Below are 23,652 nucleotides of genomic sequence, written 5' to 3'. Positions count from 1 at the left end.
ACTAATTTCCCCCTAATGTTGAAGAACATAAATAACAAAATAAATCCCATGCAACTGTGTGTGGGTGGGTGGTGGTACACACATATTTTGTGCGTGTATGTGTGTGTTCGTGCGTGCATGTACTTATGCATGTATACAGAGACCAGAGGTCAACACCCCGCGGCTTCCTGTAACAAGGCTAGCCTGGAACTACAGAGTTCTGCTTGCCTCAGCCTCCGAGTACTGGAGTCACCACTTTCTTTTGAGGCCGGTCACTTACTGTGTACCCATTGCCATGCCTGGCTTTCCTGCCATGGGTGCTGGGGACCTGACCTTGGGGTGCATTTTTGCAAGGCAAGGACCTAACAGACTGAGCATCTCACCATTTCTCTATTCCTTCATCTTTTTTACTTGTTGCTAAGGGTAACCGAAGGCAGTTTAGTTTCCAAAAGGCAATACTTGAATACAAGAAAGGATCAGCTAATAAGAAGTCACTGGACCTCCCCTCAGGATGCACAGTTGAAAGTGGCACATGTTCCTCCTTTCGTGTCTGAGAAGCAGAGGCTACAGTGCCAGACTACTCCACTGAAAACAAGTAACAGCAGCTCTCCTTCAGGAGCACATAACAAAGTGAGGTTCTATATATGCCCTGAAACTCACAACGTAGATCAGACTAGCCACAAACTACCAGAGATCTGCCTGCTTCTGCCTCCGGAGTGCCGGGATTAAAGGTGTGCCACCATGCTGCCAAGTTTCCACAGTAAAACACTTTACAAGTGTGGTGGTGAACCCCTGTAATTTCAGTGAGTTCAGAGTTTCAGGCCAGCCAGAGCTACTCAGTAAGACCCTGTCTAAAAACAACATAAAAACCTTTATATTTAAATTTTTAAAATATAATTTCAAGGAGAATTTCTATTTGTTCATACTAAGAGCACAGTATTCTAGTGTGTCTCAATATACATTCTGGAGCACAACAGCAAAAAAAGCAGTATATGTAACACTTAAAATCTCTAACTAGGGGCTAGAGAGAGAACTCAGCAGTTACAGGCACTGGCTGCTCTTGCAGAGGACTTCAGGGGCTCAGTTCCCAGTCCCCAATATGGTAGCTCACAATTGCCTGTAAGTGGTTACTGCATACACATGGTGCACTTAACATCTATGTAGGCAAATATTCATATACATACAAACAAATCTCAAAAATCCTACAATTAATCCCTATACAGCCTTTCCAAGCTTAGCAAGTTTGATATAAAAACTGGAGAACAATCTTTCTACTCACCTTCTCCGACCATTGTCACACCTATGGACATGCCTAAGAACTTGCTTTTAGTCCAGACGTGTGCATTTACACACATCTTCCTTTCTGTACATTCTGCATAAAATCCTGAGACTGGAGGATGATGGGAAACTTGCTCAGCGACAAATCTGACAGTGTAACAGTCTGAGACCCCCTGGGCTAGAACATCCTCTGGCAGAGGAGCATGATTTGTGACGGTGGAGGTGCAAGAGCTGCCACTCAAACCGGATGCCATTCCACCCTTTGGCACCCTCCAGGAGCAGTGGAAAGTCTCCCCAATGATAGGATTGTACGGCTTCTTAGCAATGGCTCCCTTTCGGCCTTCGTGAAATGAGGTAAGGTAGTACTCAACGAAGCGAATCATCCGGTCCTCGGGCGTGGCTCCATTGGTAATGCCTATGAACAGGTCTGGATGAGACATGAAATCTGCATACATCTCCAATAAGGAGCGCTTCTCCAGGATAAATGTAGGCAGCACCACCTAAAACATCAATGCAAATCAATTAAGAGGGAGAATTAATATATCTATATCTACATATAGATATATATCCGAAAATAATTACCTCTATCTTCTAAGAGCATTTGCTACAAACAAAAGGATATGGTCTTTATAATAAGAAACAAAAACAAGACAAAATAAAACCCCAAGCATGTTTAAAAGGAGATGAAACTCTGCCTGAATGGTTAAGATTAAATACAAATTCAAGGCAAAAAGACGGTTAGACAGAGGCCTGACATGAGTTCCAGAGCAGCACAGAATACTCAGGGGCCGTGTCCGACGGATTTTCTATAGTTCTCGGGCTTCCAGGCTGCATGAATATACCAGGCACATTGTACTGTATGAGACATGCCATTTCTCTTTTAGATTTAATGTAATTTTTAATTATTTGTATATGTGTGTCTTTGTGTAGGGTACGTGCAGGTGAGTACAGGTCCAGTGGAAACCAGAAGAGGGTGTCAGCTTCCCTCAATTACAGGTGGTTGTAAGCTGCATTAACAAGGGAGCTGGGAACCAAACATAGGTCCACTGCAAGAGCAGTACCTGTTTTTCACTGCTGAGCCTTTCTCTCCAGGCCCACATCCTGTTCTTTTTTTTTTTTTTTTTTTTTTTTTTTTTTTTTTTTTTTTGTTTNTTTTTTGGTTTTTCAAGACAGGGTTTCTCTGTGGTTTTGGAGCCTGTCCTGGAACTAGCTCTTGTAGACCAGGCTGGTCTCGAACTCAGAGATCCTCCTGCCTCTGCCTCCCAAGTGCTGGGATTCAAGGCGTGCGCCACCATCCTGTTCTTCTTAAAAATAAATTGTGGGAAGCTGAAGATGGCAGCCCTTGGGAGCACGAGGCAGACCCCTTCTGATGTGAGGCCAAGCCCGCACGTGCTAGTTAGTTTTTGTAAACAGGACACAAGCCAGGTTCTTTTGAGAAGGACTCAACTGAGAAACTACATCAATCAGACTGGCCCGAAGACATGTCTGTGGGCATTTTCTTGATCTGCTCCCCTGAATGGGTGGTATAAGAAAGCAGGCTGAGCCAGCCACAAGGAATAGTTCAGTGAGCAGCATCCTCCATGATCTCTGCATCAGTTCCTGTCTCCAGGCTCCCTCCATCCCTCAAGACAGGGCTTCTCTGTGTAACAGCACTGTCTGTTCTAACTCTCACAGAGATCCACCTGCCTCTGTCTTCAGGGTTTTGACGTGACTTCTCTTCATGAAGAGACTGTGAGCTGTAAGCTGAAATAAACCCTTTCTCCTCCAAGTTGTTTTCAGTCAGGGTTTTATCACAGAAACAGAGAATCGAACTAAGATACAGGATTACACAATAAGAAGAAACTATCTTAATAAAACAAACAAAAAAAACCCTGTAGATGATAAGGTTTTATTTCCTGGAGAATAGCCCCACAGACAGAGGCATTTGCTGTTCTTACAGAGGATCCAGTGTGGTTCCCAGGACCCATATGATGGCTCAGAACCATCTGTAACTTCAGTTTCAAGGACCCAGTGCACTCTTCTGACTCCTGGGACCACCACTCACTCACGTGGGTGCACATATAGGCGAAACACTCAAACCATAAAAGTGAACAAAAACATCTAGTTGAAAAATTCATTTCCTGAGAACAAAAAGGTCAAGGGTTGGGGATGTATTAGCTCAGTGGGCAGAGTGCTAGCCTGGCATGTACAGGCCTAGGCTCACACAGGACCGTGTTCACTGCCCAGCATCGCATGAAACTGGGCAAGGTGGTCCATACTTTTAATCTACACACTTAGAAGGTGGGGGCAGGAGGACTCCAAGTTCAAGGCCATACTCAGCTCTACAGCCTGGGGAGGAGGGAAGAGAGGAAATGAGAGTGAATGACAGAACAGACTAGAGAGAGATATATCACAGACCAAAGCAACAATTGTAACTCAAAGTTAATTTTTAGCACAAATGAGTAATTTTGAAGAGAAGTTTCAATAGCCCAAAGCAAGACAGATTAAATGTTTTACTTAAGGCAGAAACAGAAGAATGCAAAATGATTCAACTCTTTGAGAAAGCAAACTGGCAAGATTTTTCACAAGTCCCAAGAAGTTCATACCCATTTTACCCACCAAGTAATCATTCTCTCAGTTAATTTCTTAAAGGAAATAATATGAATGAAAGAAAAGAAACGTAAATAAAACAATACAATAAAAAAAAAAAAAAAAGAGCCAGGGGGCTGGAGAGATGGCTCAGTGGTTAAGAGCATTGCCTGCTCTTCCAAAGGTCCTGAGTTCAATTCCCAGCAACCACATGGTGGCTCACAACCATCTGTAAAGAGGTCTGGCGCCCTCTTCTGGCCTTCAGGCATACAGACAGAATATTGTATACATAATAAATAAATAAATATTATTAAAAAAAAAAAAAAAGAGCCAGGCAAGATGGCTCAGGCCTCAATCCCAGCACTCAGAAGACAGAGGCAGGAGGATCAAGAGTTCAAGGCCAGCCTAAGCCAGGCAGTGAAGCTCTTGTCTCAAAAACAAAACACCCCAATAGCTTAGCAGGAAAAGGATTTGGCACCAAGAAGTCACTGAGTCTGGAGACCTGAGTGCGAGTCTTAGAACCACACTATGAAGAAGAGAAGCAGCTCTAGCAAGGTGTCCTCTGACCCAGACTGGCATTTGTGCCCATGTCCAGGCCCAAAATGTGAAAAATAAAAATAAATAAGTAAATAAATCAATTAATTTTAAACTATGATCCTTGGAGCTTTAACAAGACTTGCACGGTTATTTAAAGCGACAGAGCTGTGGACTGGCAGCTAACACAGCTAACAATGCTCTTAGCTTGGCTTCATACCTTCTACTGAAAGCCCAATAAAATGTACCAAACAAGTCCAACACAAGCCCAGAAATACCCAGAAAGGAGAAAAAAAAGGAACAATATTTAAGATTTGGGAACTGGAAAGTTTAATTTTTTTTTAATTTTTTTTATTTTAGAGCCAGGGTTTCTCGGGGTAGCTTTGGAGCCTGTCCTGGAACTAGCTCTTGTAGACCAGGCTGGGCTCGAACTCACAGAGATCCGCCTGTCTCTGCCTCGAGTGCTGGGATTAAAGGCGTGCGCCACCACCGCCAGTGGAAAGTTTAATTTTAAGCAATCTACACTGCTGGTTCCTAGAGAGGCTCCGGAGCCAGCTCCTCCTAGGCGCCGCTGTCTTTTCTGTGGGAAGATGCTCATCCACCAGACACATCCTGGCTTCGTCTGGTCCTCACACCTGGAGACAGGCCACAGCTTGATAGAAGCAGAGAACCCAGCACAGCTCCTAGCCGGCCTTTCCATGGGATGTCCAGGAGCTCGTCTACACCACATGCTCGAACTCTGAGACGTGCACTTTACAGGGTTCACACAGATCACCTTCTCATTTCTTCAGGAAGAAAGAAACTCTTGCAAGAGTTTACAAGAAGCTGAAGTCAGAGACTCAAATGTTTACCTCCCTCATCTATCAAAATAGCCCTTCTCCCCCCTCTCCCTCCCTCCTTCCTTCTTTTCTTTTCTTTTTTCTTTTTTTTGGGAGGTGGGGAATAGGGTTTCTCTGTGTAACAGTCCTAGCTGTCCTGGAACTAGCCCTTGGACTATGGTGGCCTTGAACTCACAGAGATCCACCTGTCTCTACCTGCAGCTTGCTGGGAGTGTGCCACCACTGCCTGACAAAAGTTTAAGCTAATTAAACTTTTGGTGGCTAAAACCTAGGCAGAGTGGCACACTCCTATAGTCCAGACTGTAGAGGGTGAGGCGTGACATTAACAAACTCAAGGCCAGCCTGTAGCCTCACATTTATTTTTTCAGATTGTTCCTTACAAGGAAGGTATTAACAGTGGCGTGGTGTACAGACACAGTGAGAGCGATAAAGAAAAGCAGACCTGACTACACTTCAAGTGAGGCACTATGCACTATGCTGTAGGGATTCCTGCCGCCCGCTGGGGCCTGGCCTCTTATACTATTTATGCCGATGTAAAGCGAGCATCCAGCCTCTTTTCCGGTTGCGGAATTCGGTTGCTCTTCCCCATTCAGCAGAGGATTGTTATCTGTGAGTCTACCCCTAAATAAATAACCCTCTATTACACTCAATTCTGAGCTAGTGTGGGATTTCTTTTAAGCGTCCTTCTTCAGCACTACAGACAGGGAAAGTGGGAAGCTACAACTGGGAGGGCTCTAGAAGACTCCGAGTTGTAGCGACGTTTAGAGTTTAGTGTGGGAGGGGTTTCATTTCACAGTTGCCTGGAAATCCTTGCTATGGTCGGTCTCCTCCATATGATTAACCTGGAAGATAATCCTACACTTTAGGGACAGTGAGATGATGGGAGACTATCACCTGTCATGTATCCCAGCTTCCTTGAAATTCAGGCAATCCTCTTGCCTTAGTCTCCTAGACATGAGATTACAGGTGCGGATCCCAGATCCAGCTTTGTTTCCAAATTTTCTACAACATGCTTAACTATCCTCATTTAGTATCATTTTAAATGCAGGAAGATGGGGTTGGAGCAGCAGCTCGGACGGTAAAAGTGCTGCTGCAAGGCCAATGACCCGACTCTAGTCCCTTGCTTCTGGGGCACACACATGCGTGTCACTACTCCTTATGCTTTGGAAGCTCCATTCCTTTAAATGTTGTATGAATGGTGCTCCATTAACAACAATACAATGCTTTTAGTTAATAAAACACAAGTAAGGAAAGTACATAACATTTGATTTATATCAAAGGAGAGCTTTTCCACCTGAGTTACCAGAAGATTCCATGTCTCATAAACCTCAATGCTGCTTTTATGTCTTTTAAACCTAAATTCTAGTAAGGACAAAAACCACCATAGCAATGAATACCAGATAATCCCTCACCAGACTACTTCAACAAGAACCACAACAGCTAATGTGAACATATTTCCTGATCAGAATGATACCAACTAAAGCCTGAAGTAAAAGGAGTTTGAAGGAAAGAACTGACTCTTGCCCACACTACCACACACATCATATAAATACACATCATATAAATACAGTGTAAAGGAAAAGCTCCTATCAAGCACAGAAAGTCTCAGTTAAACATCCCTCCCAACCCAAACATACAAAAGGACAGTGTTTTTGACTTTTCAGTGATAAAAACTGAATTCTAAAGGCAAAAGGCTTTCTATTTAAAGTTCCATGACAGGTAAGCATGGGGAACAATCTTTCACCTCTACCTATCCAGCCTTCGATGGAACCCATGTCTCAGTTTGTTTGTGAGAGACATCTCAGCAGCCCAGGCTGGCCTTGAGTTCACCATCCTCCTGTCTCTCCTGTCAAGGGTTGCAGATGTCAAGTACCACAGTGGGCTGTCTGCTGTCAGCCGTGCGGCACCTGGCCTGTGACTTACTCTCGTTAGGTCCATGCCCAGCTTGAGCTGTGACAAGAGATGCAGGATGACGCTGCGCTGCTCCTCCACCGCCCCCAGGTCGTCCTCCTTGTTGTCACAGGTGTCCTCGAGCTCATCATCTGCATCAATCTCTTCGGGTTCCTCGATGGGGAAGAGAGCAGAGTCCAGTGTTATAAGGACTTATTAACATTTACTAAGAAAAAACAGTTCGGTCTTAGAGATATTTATTCTATGTTTAAATAAATCAGAGGGTGGGCAAAACCCTTCTGAAAATACAACTATCATTAAGGAAAAACATTTCCTTTGAAGAGACCATAATTACTGGTACAGAACAGACTGTGGTCCTGTGATACATGGGATTTTTTTTTATCTGTTTGTTTTTTGAGATATAGTCTTATTGTGTAACCATCGTTAACCCAGTACTTACTATGTATTCAAAGCTGGCCTCAAACTCCCATCTTAGCTTTCTGTATACTGAGATCACAGGAATGTACTGATAATAAAATACATTCATTTTGCAGAAACAGTATTTTTCAAAAAGAGCAAAGAATGTCCCCTGAATAAACTTAGCTTTGACACTAATCTGGGAACCACTACCACATCTACAATTTTAGGTGATTTTTGTTTGAGACAAACTATCTCACTATAAAGCAAACTGCCCTTGAACTCAGCCTCCCAAGTCTTGGGAGTATAGGCATAAGCCACCAAGTCTGGCTAAATTCAGGTTTTGTTTTAATTTTTTATTTTATTACTTTGAAAAATTATGTCTTTTGTCTGTGGGTATGCGTAGCTGACAAGAGAGCTGTGAGCCACCCAACACGAGTGCTAGGAGCTACACACTGGTCCTCTTCAAGAGCAGTATGCTCTCTCAACTGCTGAGCCATCTCCCCAACCCCAAATTCAAGAGGTTTAAGGATTAAATATTTGTCCCTGTTTAACCTAAAGCTATAAAGTAACATTTGAAGGTGAATGCACACACATATCAAATCTAACTATCGTGAACCTTATTTTGCTATCACTCATGCCTTAGAAGATCTGTGGTTCAAGAGATTCCAGATACACGTAAATGCTCTGTGGCCTGTCAGTCACAATGCCACCAAAAGTACTCTGTGCGGCATTTTAATCAAATCAACAACCTCCTAGAAAAAAGAAGATGCGTACTTCCAACTCACTGGCTCTAATGAGTAATCAACTCACTGTCTCTAATGACTAGTTAAACAACTCACTGTCTCTAATGACTAATTAAACAACTCACTGGCTCTAATGACTAGTTAAACAACTGCATATTTATTACTTTAGCTTACTTTTAATTTTTTAGGGCTTTTCAATGAAGGTGGAGGTGGGGTAAGGATTTACTCCGTAGCCCAGGCTAGCCTTTAATCTCAATAATTATTTTTGTTTCCAAACAGTTTCAAATGGTCCAGGTTGGCCTGGAACTAAGTATGTCTTTGAACTCCCGATTATCTTGAATTCACTTGCCACATGCTCAAATTATAGGCTCTTGGGTTCTGACTGTGTGTGTGTGTGAGTTTGTATATATATATGTAAAGGCTAGAGGCTGATGTCAGAGACCTTCCTCTATTGCTTTTCGCTTTATTTTTTCAGACTAGATCGCTCAATGACCCGGAGGTCACCGATTCTTCTAGGATAGCTGGCCAGTGAGCTGCAGGTGTCTGCCTGTCTCCATCTCCCCAACCCTGTTCCACAGCACTGCAGTGCCACCGCACCCCAATTTTACATGGGTGCCAAGGAATCTGAACTCAGAGTCTCATATATTCATGACAGAAACTGCCAAATGGTCCATCTCCTCAACCCTGATGACTTTTATGTTTTTGCCAGAATCTCACTCTGTAGTGGCTTGGAGACTCACTTTGCAGTTCAGGCTGACTTTGAACTTGTGATGATTCTCTTGCTTCAGTCTTTAGAGTGGCTAGGATTGAAGGCTGGAGCCACCATACCTGCCCAGCTTGCCTTGAACAACAAATACACCAAGGTTCAAGAGAACCTCATCAGCAGTCACGTTTATACAGAGGTGGTGCCCTGCCTCTCAAAGATCAGCTTGTCAGCATCTTTCTCCAAAAAGTTGAATATAAGAATGCCATCTTTTCTACTTTACTAGATTTAAGAATATCAGGATAGCTGGGCGGTGGTGGCACACGCCTTTAATCTCTCTGAGTTGGAGAGCTAGTTCCAGGACAGGCTCCAAAACCAGAGAAACCCTGTCTCGAAAAACCAAAATAAATAAATAAATAAAATAAATAAATAAATAAAATAGTAGGGGCATCAAGCATTAGCTCTGAACAAAGGAATTTTAAAAATAATAATAAAAAAAAGAATATAAGGATAGTGGAGTGGGGGTGAGTAGGTAATTTGGGGACAGTCTTAAACCCACAGCCTCACACAGAGCTAGGAATACAGGTGTAAGCCTTCATGCTTCGATAGTTATGAGGATTTTTTTTTTTTTTTTTGGTTTTTCGAGACAGGGTTTCTCTGTAGCTTTGGAGCCTGTCCTGGAACTAGCTCTTGTAGACCAGGCTGGTCTCCAACTCACAGTGATCCACCTGCCTCTGCCTCCCAAGTGCTGGAATTAAAGGCATGCGCCACCACCGCCCGTTTTCTTTTTTTTTTTTTGGAGTTATGAGGATTTTTATAAAGAAATTATCTTGGTGCTGTCATTTTTATTTCCCCACTGCTATTAATTCCATTCAGGTTAAGATACTCACATGTTTTTGTTCTGTGTAGCTAGACCAAAACCAAACCAAACACACATGGACAGTACACAGACACATACAAACTAACAAAATCTCAAACCTGCCAGGTATGGTGGAACAAGCCTTTAATCCCAGCACTTGGGAGGCCCAGGGAGGCAGATCTCTGAGAGGCCAGCCTGGTCTACAGAGTGAGTTCCAAGACAGGCTTCAAAGCTATACAGAGAAACTCTATCTCTAAAAGCTAAAATAAAATAAATAAAAAAAGACTGCACAGACAAATTTTGCGTGTTTACAGTATAGAGCTTTCTGTTTTAATGACCTTGAGGAGTGACTCCAAGACTTCCTTCCTCACACCCCTCTTTAAAAGTCAGCCTGTCAGGAAGCAGCCCCTGCTCTGGAGCCTAGATCACTGCACAGAACGTCTACATGAACGTTGGTCACTCTTAAAACAAGGGGAACTGACAGCCCTCTCTACACATGGACCAAACAAAACCATTATATGAGATTAAGTAATTACAGGAGACCTCGGAGGAAACCCCCCTAGCTTGTGACTAAGAATGCTGACATTCTGAAAGGTACCCTTACATCTGAGGTTGGAACATAGGCTACAGATTAATATTGCAAACACAGCTTTGGAGGATGGGGTATCTCTCAGATGGAGCATGTGCTCAGTTACCAGAGACCCTGGCACACTCAATCTCAGCACCAAAAACCAAACAGTAATGATAAACAGAACACAGTTACTTTGTGGATGGAACGTTCTCTACTGGAAAGAATATTAAAGGAAAACACCAGGTAGAATAACTGTAGAGGAATACAATTTTTAATATTAAAAACTTATTACATCTATTTACATACTTTGTATAAGTGTATATGTTATATGTGTGTACGTGTGTGGGCATGTGAGGGGCATGGTGTGCACGTGGAAGTCAGAGGACAACAGGAAGGTGTCAATTCTCTCCTATTATGTGAGTTTCAGGGACTGAACTCAGGTTGTCAGGCTGGACGGCAAGTGCCTTAACTCACCGAGCCATCATATTGGCCCAATTTTCATTGTGCTACAACAAATAAATAATTCATTGGAATAGGGGAAAAATTTATTTAATTTTTTTGAGACAGGAACTTGCTATATAAACCAGACTGGCCTGGACCTCAGAGATCGGCCTGCCTCTGCCTCCTGAGAGCTGGGATTAAAAGCACGTTTCAGCCAGGTGGTGGAGGTTCACGCCTTTAATCCCAGCACGTGATCCTGCCTGACTGTATTTCCCTGGGAGCACAGACCACACGGCACCGGTGAGCTCTATGGAGCAATGCCGCAGGAAGTACTACTCCACACTGAGCGCACGACTATAGCAATGCTGTGACTGGCTCTTACAGCTAGTTATACTGTAAGCCTGCTAACTTTATCCTGACCACAGTCTCACAAGGCATTAGCATCACTACTTTACAGGTGAGGAACCTGAAAGCACAACTTTAAAAGCTTTGTTTCCAAAGCATTCCTCTTCTACCCAGTACTTCTTTTCTGGAGGGCAAATGGCGAAAAGTGTAAATCTTATCAATTAAGAATTTTTTTTTGTTTCATCTCATCACCTGCTTGTTTTAGTGTGCAGTAGTTGTGGGTGCAAGTAAATTCCACACCTCTTCAGTGAAAGAACTATGTCTTCCTGTTTGTTTCTCCTCTAATTCCAGACAGCCTGGTAATTACAAGTGTGCGCACATGTGTGTGACAACGCATGCTATTTACTTACTAATCTGCTTTCCTACTTCTCAGCTCCCTGTTTCCAGCACCTCTTCATAAATTCAGTCTTTACAGTTTTGGACTAGTGCCTTATCTCTTAAGAAATAACTTGCTCGTATATAAATGATCATAAAGTTTGCATTAATCTAGACTCAGTAATTCTATTGGGATATAATTTAAAGAAATAATCAAAAATTGAGAGAAAAATATTACTTAACAATAGTGTTATTAATAAGAAAGACAAACTAAAAATAAAACAAAAAGAAAAATAATACTTAACAATAGTGTTATTAATAAGAAAGACAAACTAAAAATAAAACAAAAAGACAAACTAGACATTCAACAACAGGGACATTAACTCAGTATCTTATTTTGACTTTAAAACACTAATTATACAGACTAGACAGAAAATAGCTTCAACTCTCTATGTAATTATAGTAGGCATCAAGATTGCAGACGAGAACATAAAAGGCAAAGCAAACAAAATGAGAAATGATATAATTTCTAACAGTATGTCTATGGCAGAATACAACACTATAGTTCCTAAACACAAAATGAGCCGGAGGTCATGTGACAGAGAGCAACAGCTGTACTGGTGACCAACGCTTACAATCTCAGTGCTATTTAAGCAAAGACAATAAACAAAGCTAAATTACACTGTTGTGTGGACCCATGCTTTTAATTCCAGCAGTTGGGAGGCAGAGGCAGTGAATCTCTGAGTTCAAGGCCAGCCTGGTTGACAAGAGAATTCCTGGACAGCCAGGGCTACACCTAGTCTCAAAAACAAACAAACACAAAAAATGTGATGAGACTGGGTGTGGTGGTGCCTGTGAGGTAAGCCACGAGGAGTATTGATCTGATCATTAAAGTCCAACTAGGGCTATCCATTAAGTTTTAGGCCAGCTAGGAAGAGTCTCAAAAAGAAAAAAAAAAATCAAACAAATAAACAATTATCTGTATCAGACAAAAGTAAAGACTAAAAAGGGGACATCATTAGACCTGAAAAACCCATGTTCAAGTTCAATTAAGAGCTTTTCCAAAGCAAACAAACGGCTTTCAGGTAGATATCAACAGCTAGAAGCTGCAAGAATGCAACTCTAGTGTTCTGAGGGCATAAACGCCTTCACAACAAAAACGACACTGTCCCCTTTCAATGATTCCTCATTTCTTCCACCAAATCTTCATATCCCCTTACCCTTGCTACTGCTCCAGACTCTGCGGCAGACTGTGCTTCCGGGACGGCCATGGGCTTACTCGGCTCAGGTGCAAAGGGCTGCTCAGCTCCATTCCTATAGTGGTTTGATAAAGGTATCTTTGGTTCCAACCACTCAATGGTTGCTCCTGATGAAGTAAGAGAAAAATTCTCCTGAGACTCGCTCATAATCTGGGAAGTACAGCAGATCTGGATTTTACTAAACAATTTTGTTTTGACGCTACAAGACTAAAGCAGTTCAACCTGCCCCGAAAGGAGACAGCGGCTGGGCCTCATTAGCATGAGCACCGTGATTGGGTATTTCACCACAGGGCAACTTGCAACTTGAAATGAGACACTATGTAAAAGAAATCCACCCTGAATAGGGCTGATCTTGCTTCCTAGACAAGTCTGTGAATCGTGGAGTGAGCTCCTGAACAGCGCATTAGCCAGTGGTATCGATTATGTCCCTCTAATCATCAAAACGTATATAGTTAGGCTTTAGTGGAGAGCCACTCCAGGAAGCTGAGATGGGAGACCAACATAATTTGTTTAAAAATTGCCATCTTCCCAAGCAATCAAAATAACTCATTGGCTCTAATTTAAATACTACACATATATCTTCTATTTAAATCATCAACAGCCTAAAGTAATTTCAACTGAAAATCTTTTCTACTGAGCTCACAGAGCTGACCCTGTGAAGTCAGTGTCACATGTGGAGACCTGTCACTTCTCAATTAATGAGTCAATGGTCTCTTGTTACCCTCAACTAGTTTAACAAAGATTCTATGCCTAATCAATAATGGAAATGTTCCATTTGATTTCAGAGGCTGATCTGGGTTTCACAGAAGCTAGGTTATGGAGTGCAAGAATAAGGGACACTCAGACTACAAACTGAAACTGAAAACAGTAGGCCATTTACTAAGTCAGAGAGCAGACTTGAAATGAGCAATAAACGACAAAGTACCCAACAGGCTAGTAGTGTCCTGCCTTGTTCACTGGCCCTTGGCACTAGAGGCATGAAGACCAGAGGGATGTCCTGGCTAAAGTCATGGGCCTATTTTAAAGTTGTACAGATAAGAAAACATTCTCTCTAATTGAAAATAACTATTTTTAATATCACTATCCAATTTTTTTTTTCAAAAAATAGAAGACACGTGAGCATTAATTAAAAAGACTCAGTTTAGAGGGCTAGTCAGGTAACTAGAAATTATAATAAACTTTACTAAATCAGCCATCTGGCCTCAAGGCCCCTCCAAATGAACACATCTACAAATGAATCTCTAGCTAGCATATATTCAGACACGACGGTGCAGAACAGTACTACATACTTGTCACCCCAGTGCTTAGAAAGCAGGTGCAGCACAGGCTGGAGGGGTGGCTCAGAGGTTAAGAGCACTGGCTGCTCTTCCAGAGGTCCTGAGTTCAAGTCCCAGCAACCACATGGTGGCTCACAACCATCTGTAATGAGATATGGTGCCCTCTTCTGGCATGTAGGTGCACATGCAGAGCACTTACACATAAAATATAAATAAATAAAACTAAAAAAAAAAAATCAAGGCAACAGGAGTAGCTGACTAGCCTGTGATACATGATACATAGTGAGTTTATAGCCAGTCCATAAATGGATAAAACAAAAATATGGCTTTACGGAGTTAAACATCTTCTGAACATAGATTTCAGCTTCCATGTCACTGAAGAATTTGAATGGAATGGTAATTGTTTTTCCAAGTTATATTTTCATTCTGAGGAGATTTAAAATAAAATTTTACAAGCCAAATTTGGAAAAGATGGCAACTATGGTAAGAACCAGCAATGGCAATAAGGTAATCCCTCGAACCACCTATAAACCTAGCCTCCAAAAAGTCCAATGTGAAAACAACTTTCACTTTAAAACTTCAAACTTTGGCAATTAATGCAAATTTACTCATACATCTTTCTTTTTTCTTTTTTTGGTTTTTCGAGACAGGGTTTCTCTGTAGCTTTGGAGCCTGTCCTGGAATTAGCTCATGTAGACCAGGCTGGCCTTGAACTCACAGAGATCTGCCTGCCTCTGCCTGGGATTAAAGGCGTGTGCCACCACCGCCTGGTTTCTTACACCTTTCTTAATCATGAAGAAAACATCAAAAATTAAATAAACCATACAAAAGTTTCATGATTGTTTTAAATGATATACTATTTAATCAAGTTTATTTAGCATTTAATCTAGTAACCAGAGCCAGTGCTGTCTGATAGACTTTTAAAAATTAAACAGTACAGACTAGAAATAAGATGTTTCACTTTCCTAACAAGCTCATTAACTAAAATCAACCCACATCTCTTATATCAGGGCAGCTCATCCAATGTTCAAATAAGAAGAGTAACTCGAGGGAAGCGAAGTACTCATCTAAGGATGTAAACAACTAAAAAATTTCCTTAGCAAAAGATTGTAAGTTGGAAAGTACTTCCGATCTTTAGTGAAAACCATGACAAGGTAGAATACAACACAACACTAAAGAGGAAATGAGCAGTGGACAGAGCTGGGAGTCAGGACACACCCTAGTGATTCTACCCATTACCTGGATACAGGAATGGAGAGGAATGCCACTATTTTAACAGAAACTGAGCTCTACATTTATTTGACTTTCGACGTGCTGAGTTTGAGGTCTAAAAACGTATATTCAATGTTAAACATTAGACCTAAAATATTCTGAATTCCAAAAAAAAGCACAAAATAAGGAAGTTTGTATTACACTAGTGTGCTAACCAAAAATCAAGGGACTCAATTGATTTTTAATTTCCCTCTTCTATTTTTCAAAAAATGTTTTTCATAGCATTAAATGACAATAAAATCAGTGCTTCCCATGTTTTAAGGCCAATCTTCAGTCCTACCTTTAATCTCCGACCTACCTGGGGGCAACGAGCCCTTCTGATGGGACGCGTGCTGCAGCTGGAGAATGTGGAAGCAGTCGTTTAAGCAGTTCATCGTTGCCATGGAAGTAGCTTTGAGCATCAAGAGGTCCTGGTCCAAAGAACTAAGAAGGCCAGAAGCAGGAAGGCATTCGATCCGTCTAATCAGGTCTCGTTGTTGTCCTTCTGCATGAGTCATCATCTAAGAGAAACAACAGTCCTGTGGGTCTCACTCACAATGTGACACGGATAATGTTTGCTAGTCATTTAAATAACAGTATTCGTTCTTTGAAGCATTTTCCAAGTATATTAGACTTAGAAATCTATCTTAACTTTGTGAGGCTACTTTCTTGCTTAAAAATTATTTTATTAGCCAGGTGGTGGTGGCACACCCGCCTTTGATCCCAGCACTCAGGGAGGCAGAGGCAGGCAGATCTCTGTGAATTTGAGGCCAGCGTGGTCTACAGAGTAAGTTCTAGGACAGCCAGAGATACACAGAGAAACCCTGTCTCAACTCCCTCCCTCCAAAAATTATTTTATTATTTTGTGTTTATGTCTGCATGTATGTGTACCACATGCATGTATTACCCCCCAGAGGCCGGAAGAGAGCATGAGATCCCTTGAGATCGGAGTTAAAGACAGACCATGTGGGTGCTAGAGATTGAACCAGGTCCTCTGGAAGAGCAGCCAGTGTTCCTAATCACTCCAGCCCCTGCTGGGCTACTTTCAATTAATGGGCATTTTACAATGCTTATCAATTGAAGATTGTGACCTTTGATGGCTACATATTTTCTCTGGAAGCAATAAAGCACAAAATGCCTGCTACTTTCTGTTAGCAGTATTAACTTCCCCAAGTCATCAGAACATTCAGCACATCGTCAACAGCAGTACTGAATTTTTAATTCCACAGTTAAAATTAATTTCCAGTCTGTGCCCTCAATCACTTTCCTCTAATGTGTTAGCCAGGCTTGAACAACTGAAAAAGCATGATAGCTTACCTGCCTCATCCTCCCCTGACCTCCTAGTCAGGGCATCTGGACTGTTGTTAGGCCAGTTTTAAGCAACTACTAGATTATAAGCCTTCCACAGATGACTTAAGACATTCTTTGACTAGGAGCCTACCCAACACTACTATAACACACACACACACACACACACACACACACACACACACACACACACCCATCTCTCCACTAGCCCTGGCTGTCTGTCATGGAACCTGCTACATAAACCAGGCTGGCCTTGAACTCACAGAATCCGCCTGCTTCTGCCTCCCAAGTGCTGGGGTCATAGGTGTGAGCCACTACACCAGGTTCCTATCCACTTCTAACAGAGCCAATGGAATAACAATTAGTGAACAATGTAATATTTGTAGAGGAAAACAACTGATGATATTTTCAAGTGTAAGCAGAGGGTTCTCAGATTGCTTATCCTTGGGAACTACATTAACTCACATAGACACTATGTGATGGAAAACCCTGAGCTTTAGAAGCTGTGTTGTGTGTGGTGGCGATTAAGAAACAAAGGTTAAAGTCAAGTGTCCCCTCCATTGCTCTCCATCTAAGACCCTGGAGGCAGGGTTGCTCTCTGAACCTGGAGGTCCCTGTTTTTGTTCTTTGGCTTGATTACTGGCCAGCAAGTCCCAGTGATCCTTCTGTTTCTGCCCCCTGGTGTTAGGACTGCACGCACCCAGCCTGTGCTCGATAATGATATAAACGCAGTGGCCCGATGAAGCAAATCAAGTGTATTATATGAAACAGTTCCTAAAAACATGAGACACGGTCAAGGTTTAAACCTTTACTTTTCCCAGGAAAACAAATCTTCAAAATGAGACGCTGGACATAAAGCTATCTATATAAACACATTTATAAATGTGAATACACGGATACTCTGTTGTGCATTTTCTAAATTATCTATCAATTTATTGAAATAGGTTTCCCTTTGTAGTAGGGAATTGCCTAGAACTCACTATGTTGTAACCCAGGTTGTTCCCAAACAAAACACAAAACTTATGTCAATCAGGGCTGGAGAGATGGCTCGGAAGGTAAAGGCACGGGCCAGCAAGTCTGACAACCTAAGTTTGAGCTGCAGAAAACATACAAAAGTGATAGTCAAAATCTACTCACGAAAGTTGTCCTCTGACCTCCACATGTGCAGTGACACAGGCACACCCTCACAAATATACAGTAAATAAATTGTTGAGAGAGAGAGAGACAGAGAGACAGACAGGCTGGCAAGATGCCTCAGAACACTTGTACTTTTTAGAACCTGGATTCAATTCCTGGCACCCACATTGGGTGGCTCACAGTTACATGGAACTTCAGGGGATCCAACACCCTCTTTTGGCCTCCTCTGATACTGCATTCATGTGGTACACATACAAACAAGCAGGCACACACATCCACATAAATAAGAGTAAAAAATTTAAAAAGTTTGTGATAGCTCCTGCCTCAGCTTCCCAAGCACTGAGATTACAGATATGCGCCACCATGCCTAGCTTCTGTCTTGTAGATAAATTTGGGGGCTAGTGGGGCTAAGTAGCAGAGAGTTTGCCTAGCATAAGTGAAACCCTATGTTCAATTCCTAGCACTACAATACATACAAACACATACAAATGTATGTATGTACTAAGAGACTAATTCCCAAATAATTCAAATTTATGAAGTAAGTCCAAGCACTTTAGAATAGTTTTGTGAGATATAACAGAGCTAAACAAATATAACCAGGATTTAACAATTATTTTCAAGTACATAACAGAGGCGTAGAAATAGATGTCCACCAACTCCAATGTCCACCAACTCTCAAATGGACAAAAGTGTAGCATGCTCATGTAGGAACTACAGCAATGAAGAGAAAGGAACAGCTACATGCAACAACATAAGCAAACAGTAAAGATGCATGGTGAGCCGCACAGACCTCTCCAAAGGAGCACTTACTGTGTGCTTCTAGCTTTGGAAGTTTTTGGTGTCTAGTCAGTGAGGAAAGGAACAGTGGTAGACATGAAAGAGACTCCTCATGTCCTGCTAATTAATCCATTATTTGTTGTTTTGCTTTTGAGACAAAGAGTAGAGGCCACTGGAGTAAGTAACCCTGCCTCTGTGATGAGAAATCAAAGTAGAGGAAGTAGTTTCCAAAGGGGATTTGGGTCAGAGAGCTGTAGGACCTAAACAGACAAACTCAGTAGATTCTTCTGGTTTCCTTAGAACAGAACTCAGTGCTCAGACTGCTTCTCTCACTCAGGAGACACTAAGGGGAGAAGTGTAGCTTGGACATGCACTAGGCACACTGACTAGAAGCCTCTAGCCTAAAAGAGGCTCAGTAGTAAGGAGCTGCCGCTACCCAGATACTGCCAGTGTGCCCTTGGCCACATATTCTGTACATCTATGGGACAAGCATTTGCCCACCTTGGTCAGATTATAGCCTGGCAAAGCTTAGTGGGAGAGAGGGGTCTTTAGGGGTCCACCATTTCCCATGCCTCAAGTGCTTATTAAAAGTGTTAGGAGAGAATACAGCCTGGCTGAGTGAAAAGATACAGGGTGTGGCCTTCTTACTAGTCCAGCTTGTTTGCTGTCATCTGCGACCCAGCATAGCCTGCTAGTCTTGGCACCCACCAACAGCAGATGCTCTTTGAGTACCTCAGCCAGGAGGGTTTGATAACTCTTTACAAACTAGTTTTCCTTTTCTCTTTTCTTCCATTTTAAAATTTTAATATCTATTATTTATTTTTAGGCAAAGTCTTACTATGTAGCTCTGGTTGGGCTAGAACTCACTCTGTAGACTAGGTTGGCCTTAAACTAACAGAAATTCAGCTGTCTTAGCTCCTAAATGCTGAGATTAAAGGCAACTTTAACCACAAAAGGCCTTCCTGTTGTCTTTTTTTTTTTAAATCAGACTTATTTAATTCTATATAAGAGTGTTTTATCTGTATGCATATATGTGTGTACCACAGGAATGCTAGGTGCCTGAGAAGGTTAGAAGAGGGCATTGGCTCCCCTGGACCTGAAGTTAAAGATGGCTGTGAGCCACTGTGTGGGTGCTAGGCATTGAGTCCATCTTCAGCAATAGCAACAAATGCTCTCACCTACTAAACCAAAACTCAGCTTCCCACTGCCTTTTTAAAAATAAAATGAAAGTTTATTACCTTTAAAGCTTATTCTGTATCACTTTCCCCCTTCCCCTATGGCTGTGTGCTGAGTGTTGTCCTTGAGCTGGTTTTCTTCAGTGCATTTCTCTACTGGCTTGTTTTTATCTTCTTGTTGCTGTGCTGGAGACTGAGCTGAGCACCTCGAGTTTAATGAGGGTTTTGAACTAACTGAGAGACAATAAACTTTACCCCAACCATGGCCTAGTCCTGACTGACCTTCAGTGGAAGCTTTACATCAAAGAACAGGAGAGACAAAAGTCAAAAAGGCCAGGACCAACAGCCTAAATCCAAGTAGGCATATGTAGGGGTGGGGCCTGAAGTCCCAGAGCAGGACATTCACCTCTGGAGCAAAGAATACAACTACTGCATCTCCACACAGCATCAACACCCTGGGACACGCAGTCAAGAGAAAGCTGCTTCCTCAAGTCTTCAGGACAGGTGAAGAGACAACTATCCCAACAGGTAATCCCACCACAGAAGACAACAAGTACAGAAATACAGCAACACGATACCGCCTAAAGTATGTCCTCTCTAGTGGCAGATTCCAAAAGCAGATGTAAAAGAAATGCCAAACAAAGAATTCAAAAGAATGAGGTTCTGTCTGTGTCTATGCCTGCAGGCCAGAAGAGGGCACCAGACCCCATTACAGATGGTTGTGAGCCATCATGTGGTTGCTGGGAATTGAACTCAGGACCTTTGGAAGAGCAGGCAGTGCTCTTAACCTCTGAGCCATCTCTCCAGCCCCTAGAATGAGTTTTTTAAAGAACAATGAAGCGGGAGGTGGTGGCACATGCTCTGAATCCCAACATTCAGGAGGCAGAGGCAAGCGGATCGCTATGAATTCGAGGCCAGTCTGGTCTACAGTAAAACCGTATCTCAAAAAAAAAAAAAAAAAAAAAAAAAAAAAAAAAAAAAAAAAAAAAAAAAAAAAAAAAAAAAAAAAAAAAAAAAAAAAAAAAAAAAAAAAAAAAAAGAGAGAGAGAGAGAGAGAAAGAAAAAAAGGAAAAAAAAAAAGAATGCAATCAGGAAAACCTTGAGAGACCATGGAAACTCAAACAATAAACAATGAAAGGTGATTTTTTTTTTCTTTTGGCCATAGGACTATGTACCCCAGGCCTAACTCTGCCTCTTGAGTGCTGGGATTAAGGCATGCTCAACCACACCTCGCTTTCAGGCCATTATTGATGGCAGCTGGCTTGACAGTGTCTGACTTGCAGGCTCACATACTGTTAGTTTATGACGACGGTAATAGGTTTAGCAATGGTCAGCAGTCTTAGCTTTAAGGTTTTTATAACTATTGTCATATAAATTTTAATTTAATATCTAAACTCTAGAAGTTGAATTTTTTGATTGTGAGTATATGAATTTTGATGGTGTATGAAATGATGTTCTATACCAAATAGAAGTTTAAAAATATTTTTAACATTTTTTTGCATGTGTGAGCACTTACACATAAATGTGTGTAAGTGTAATATGTCATACACATGTGTGGCAACTAGGGGACAACTTGTGGAAATCTGTTCTCTCTTTCCACCATGTGGGCTCTGGTCATCTGGCTTGGTGGACAAGGACCTCTGCATTCTGAGTGATCTTTCAGACCTTCCTTCAAATAGTTTTTTTGGGGGTCATTTACTTGTTAGTTGAGGCAAGGTCTCACTATATAGCCCTGGCTGAGCTCAAACTCACCTCTGCCTGCCTCCTCCTGCCAAGTGCTGAGACTAAAGGAATTCACCACCACACTGGACCTAAATTTTAATTTTAAAAACTTACTTAGTGAAGCAAAATATGAAGAAGAATGATTTTAAGAGAGCAAGAAAAGAATTCACATACTTTTTATGAAAAGGATGTTTTATACCTAACCTATTTGCTTAACAGGATTAGAATCAAAAGTGGTTGTTTTGTGTGTCTCAAAGCATATTACTTCCTCTCTATAAACTTCAATTTCTATATTCATAAACATAAATAAATCCTGATAGAGGACACATTCTCCCCAGCTGTCTGCTTCAAAACACCTGGGTGATTTACAGTATCATGTCCACAACCCATGTCTTAGTAAACGGGAAGCCCTACGAAATTTAACTCAGCAAGCAATGCCTGAAATAGTTACAACCTGGCAAACTGCACCCTTTATCAACTAGAGTTAAAAAGAAATAAATCACAAGATAAGGCAATACCAGATTAACTCTACTTTTGTGTGTGACAAATTTTTATGTGTCAGTCTGCCTGTCTGGTCTGTGTGTTTTTGTTTGGCTTTTCAGCTTGAGCACAGGGGTTGTACACACTAGCCATACACTCTACCACTGAGCTCATGCCTTCATCCCTATCTATAACATTTTGTTGTTTTACAGAATGATCTCTGCATAGGCTCTCTATCCTTCCCACTAGGTCATGGCTCTCACACTGGAGCCCACGCTGGCCATTCTCCTACTTTGGCATACCAAGAGCTCAGATTACAGTTATGCTTCACCATGACCAGCTTAATGACTGTCTTGACCATAAATTTTACAGCAAAGGAACCTGTAGTTTTACTTGAAAACTAAAAAGACAGACATAGATTTTTAAAAAGAAAACTCAAAAAGATACAGATTCTTGGAAAAATGACAGTATTCCACCCAGCACAAAGCTGTGAGACACAAAGAACTTGGACTACCTGCAATCTTACTATCTTTACACCAAAGGGCCCAGAGGCACAAACAGAACCCACAACTCTGGGAGAAAAACCAGGCACTGCTGCTGTGCACCTTACCTGGCCTTCAACTCATACTTACTTCTCTGACTTCCACAAGATGGTCTGGATGCAAATGAGCTCTTTTGTTCACTGATTGCAGTTTGGAATGTCCCACATTAAAAAACGAAATGGCATTCTGACTCGGTCTCCTCTGGGATATGGGAGAATTACCACTAGATGCAAGCGAGAAGCTCCGTGACTTCAGGGGAGGATTATTCTGTGAGAAAAACAAAGTAATGTCTCTTTTGCTTTTTAAATTTTTGGTTCTCTTGCCATTAAATTACATATACTTCAGGCTTTATACATGTAGAATTTTGAGAATATATTAACATCAGATTTGACTTAGACAAATTCCTGAAGATTAATTGTATGCTATTCAAAGATTAGAAAATTGAAGTTTCCAGTATGTCATTCTCAAAGAATTTTTATATATTTTTCGAAAGTCTATTAGAAGAACAAGATTTTTCTGATTTCTTAAACATTGTAAGACAAAGAAAAAAAATATATATATTCTGTAAGCAGTAATATAATACATCTCCTAAAGAAACAATTAGGTGTCCTTTGGAACAGTCTGGTACTTTCTGCTCACTGTCACTGACTAGCAGTTGGCACCATGAGTAAAATATTACATTGTGTTTCCTAGAGACTAGGCATCGAACCTAAATACGATGTTTTGTTTGATTTATTTTAAGAGGCTAGTTTCAAAACACAAGGTGGAGAGTGACTGAAGACACTGACCCTGAACTCTGGCCTCCGCCTGTATGCCAATGCACACACACCTGAAATAATGTTCATCCAAAACCTTAAACCCTTTAATCCCAGCACTCGGGAGGCAGAGGCAGGCGGATCTCTGGGAGTTCGAGACCAGCCTGGTCTACAAGAGCTACTTCCAGGACAGGCTCCAAAACCACAGAGAAACCCTGTCTCGAAAAAAAAAAAAAAAAAAAAAAAAAAAACAAAAAAAAAAAGATTCCAAAGTCGGGGGCAGGAGAGATGGCTCAGAGGTTAAGAGCATTGCCTCCTCTTCCAAAGGTCCTGAGTTCAATTCCCAGCAACCACATGGTGGCTCACAACCATCTGTAATGGGGTCTGGTGCCCTCTTCTGGCCTGCAGGCATACAGACAGAATA

The 23,652-nt window shown here is 41.7% G+C and overlaps 1 protein-coding gene across 1 annotated transcript in view; it reads right to left on the bottom strand.

Moving 5' to 3' along the window:
* Nucleotides 1–23,652, bottom strand: part of Osbpl11 (oxysterol binding protein like 11) — a 61,766-nt gene that overhangs the window by 15,694 nt on the left and 22,420 nt on the right. The window contains exons 4-8 of the mRNA XM_050159837.1: nt 22,564–22,763; nt 15,652–15,853; nt 12,766–12,911; nt 7,122–7,262; nt 1,259–1,757 (exon numbers count right to left, since the gene is read on the bottom strand). Coding sequence (XP_050015794.1) covers nt 1,259–1,757; nt 7,122–7,262; nt 12,766–12,911; nt 15,652–15,853; nt 22,564–22,763 — 1,188 coding nt within the window. The remainder of the gene's footprint in view (nt 1–1,258; nt 1,758–7,121; nt 7,263–12,765; nt 12,912–15,651; nt 15,854–22,563; nt 22,764–23,652) is intronic.

Source organism: Alexandromys fortis, unplaced genomic scaffold, assembly GCF_014885135.2.
Source record: "Alexandromys fortis isolate MF-2015 unplaced genomic scaffold, M_Fortis_MF-2015_v1.1 scaffold_119, whole genome shotgun sequence".
NCBI lineage: Eukaryota > Metazoa > Chordata > Mammalia > Rodentia > Cricetidae > Alexandromys > Alexandromys fortis.
The sequence above is the reverse complement of the archived record's forward strand: the minus strand, read 5'-3'. Positions and strand labels throughout refer to the sequence as shown.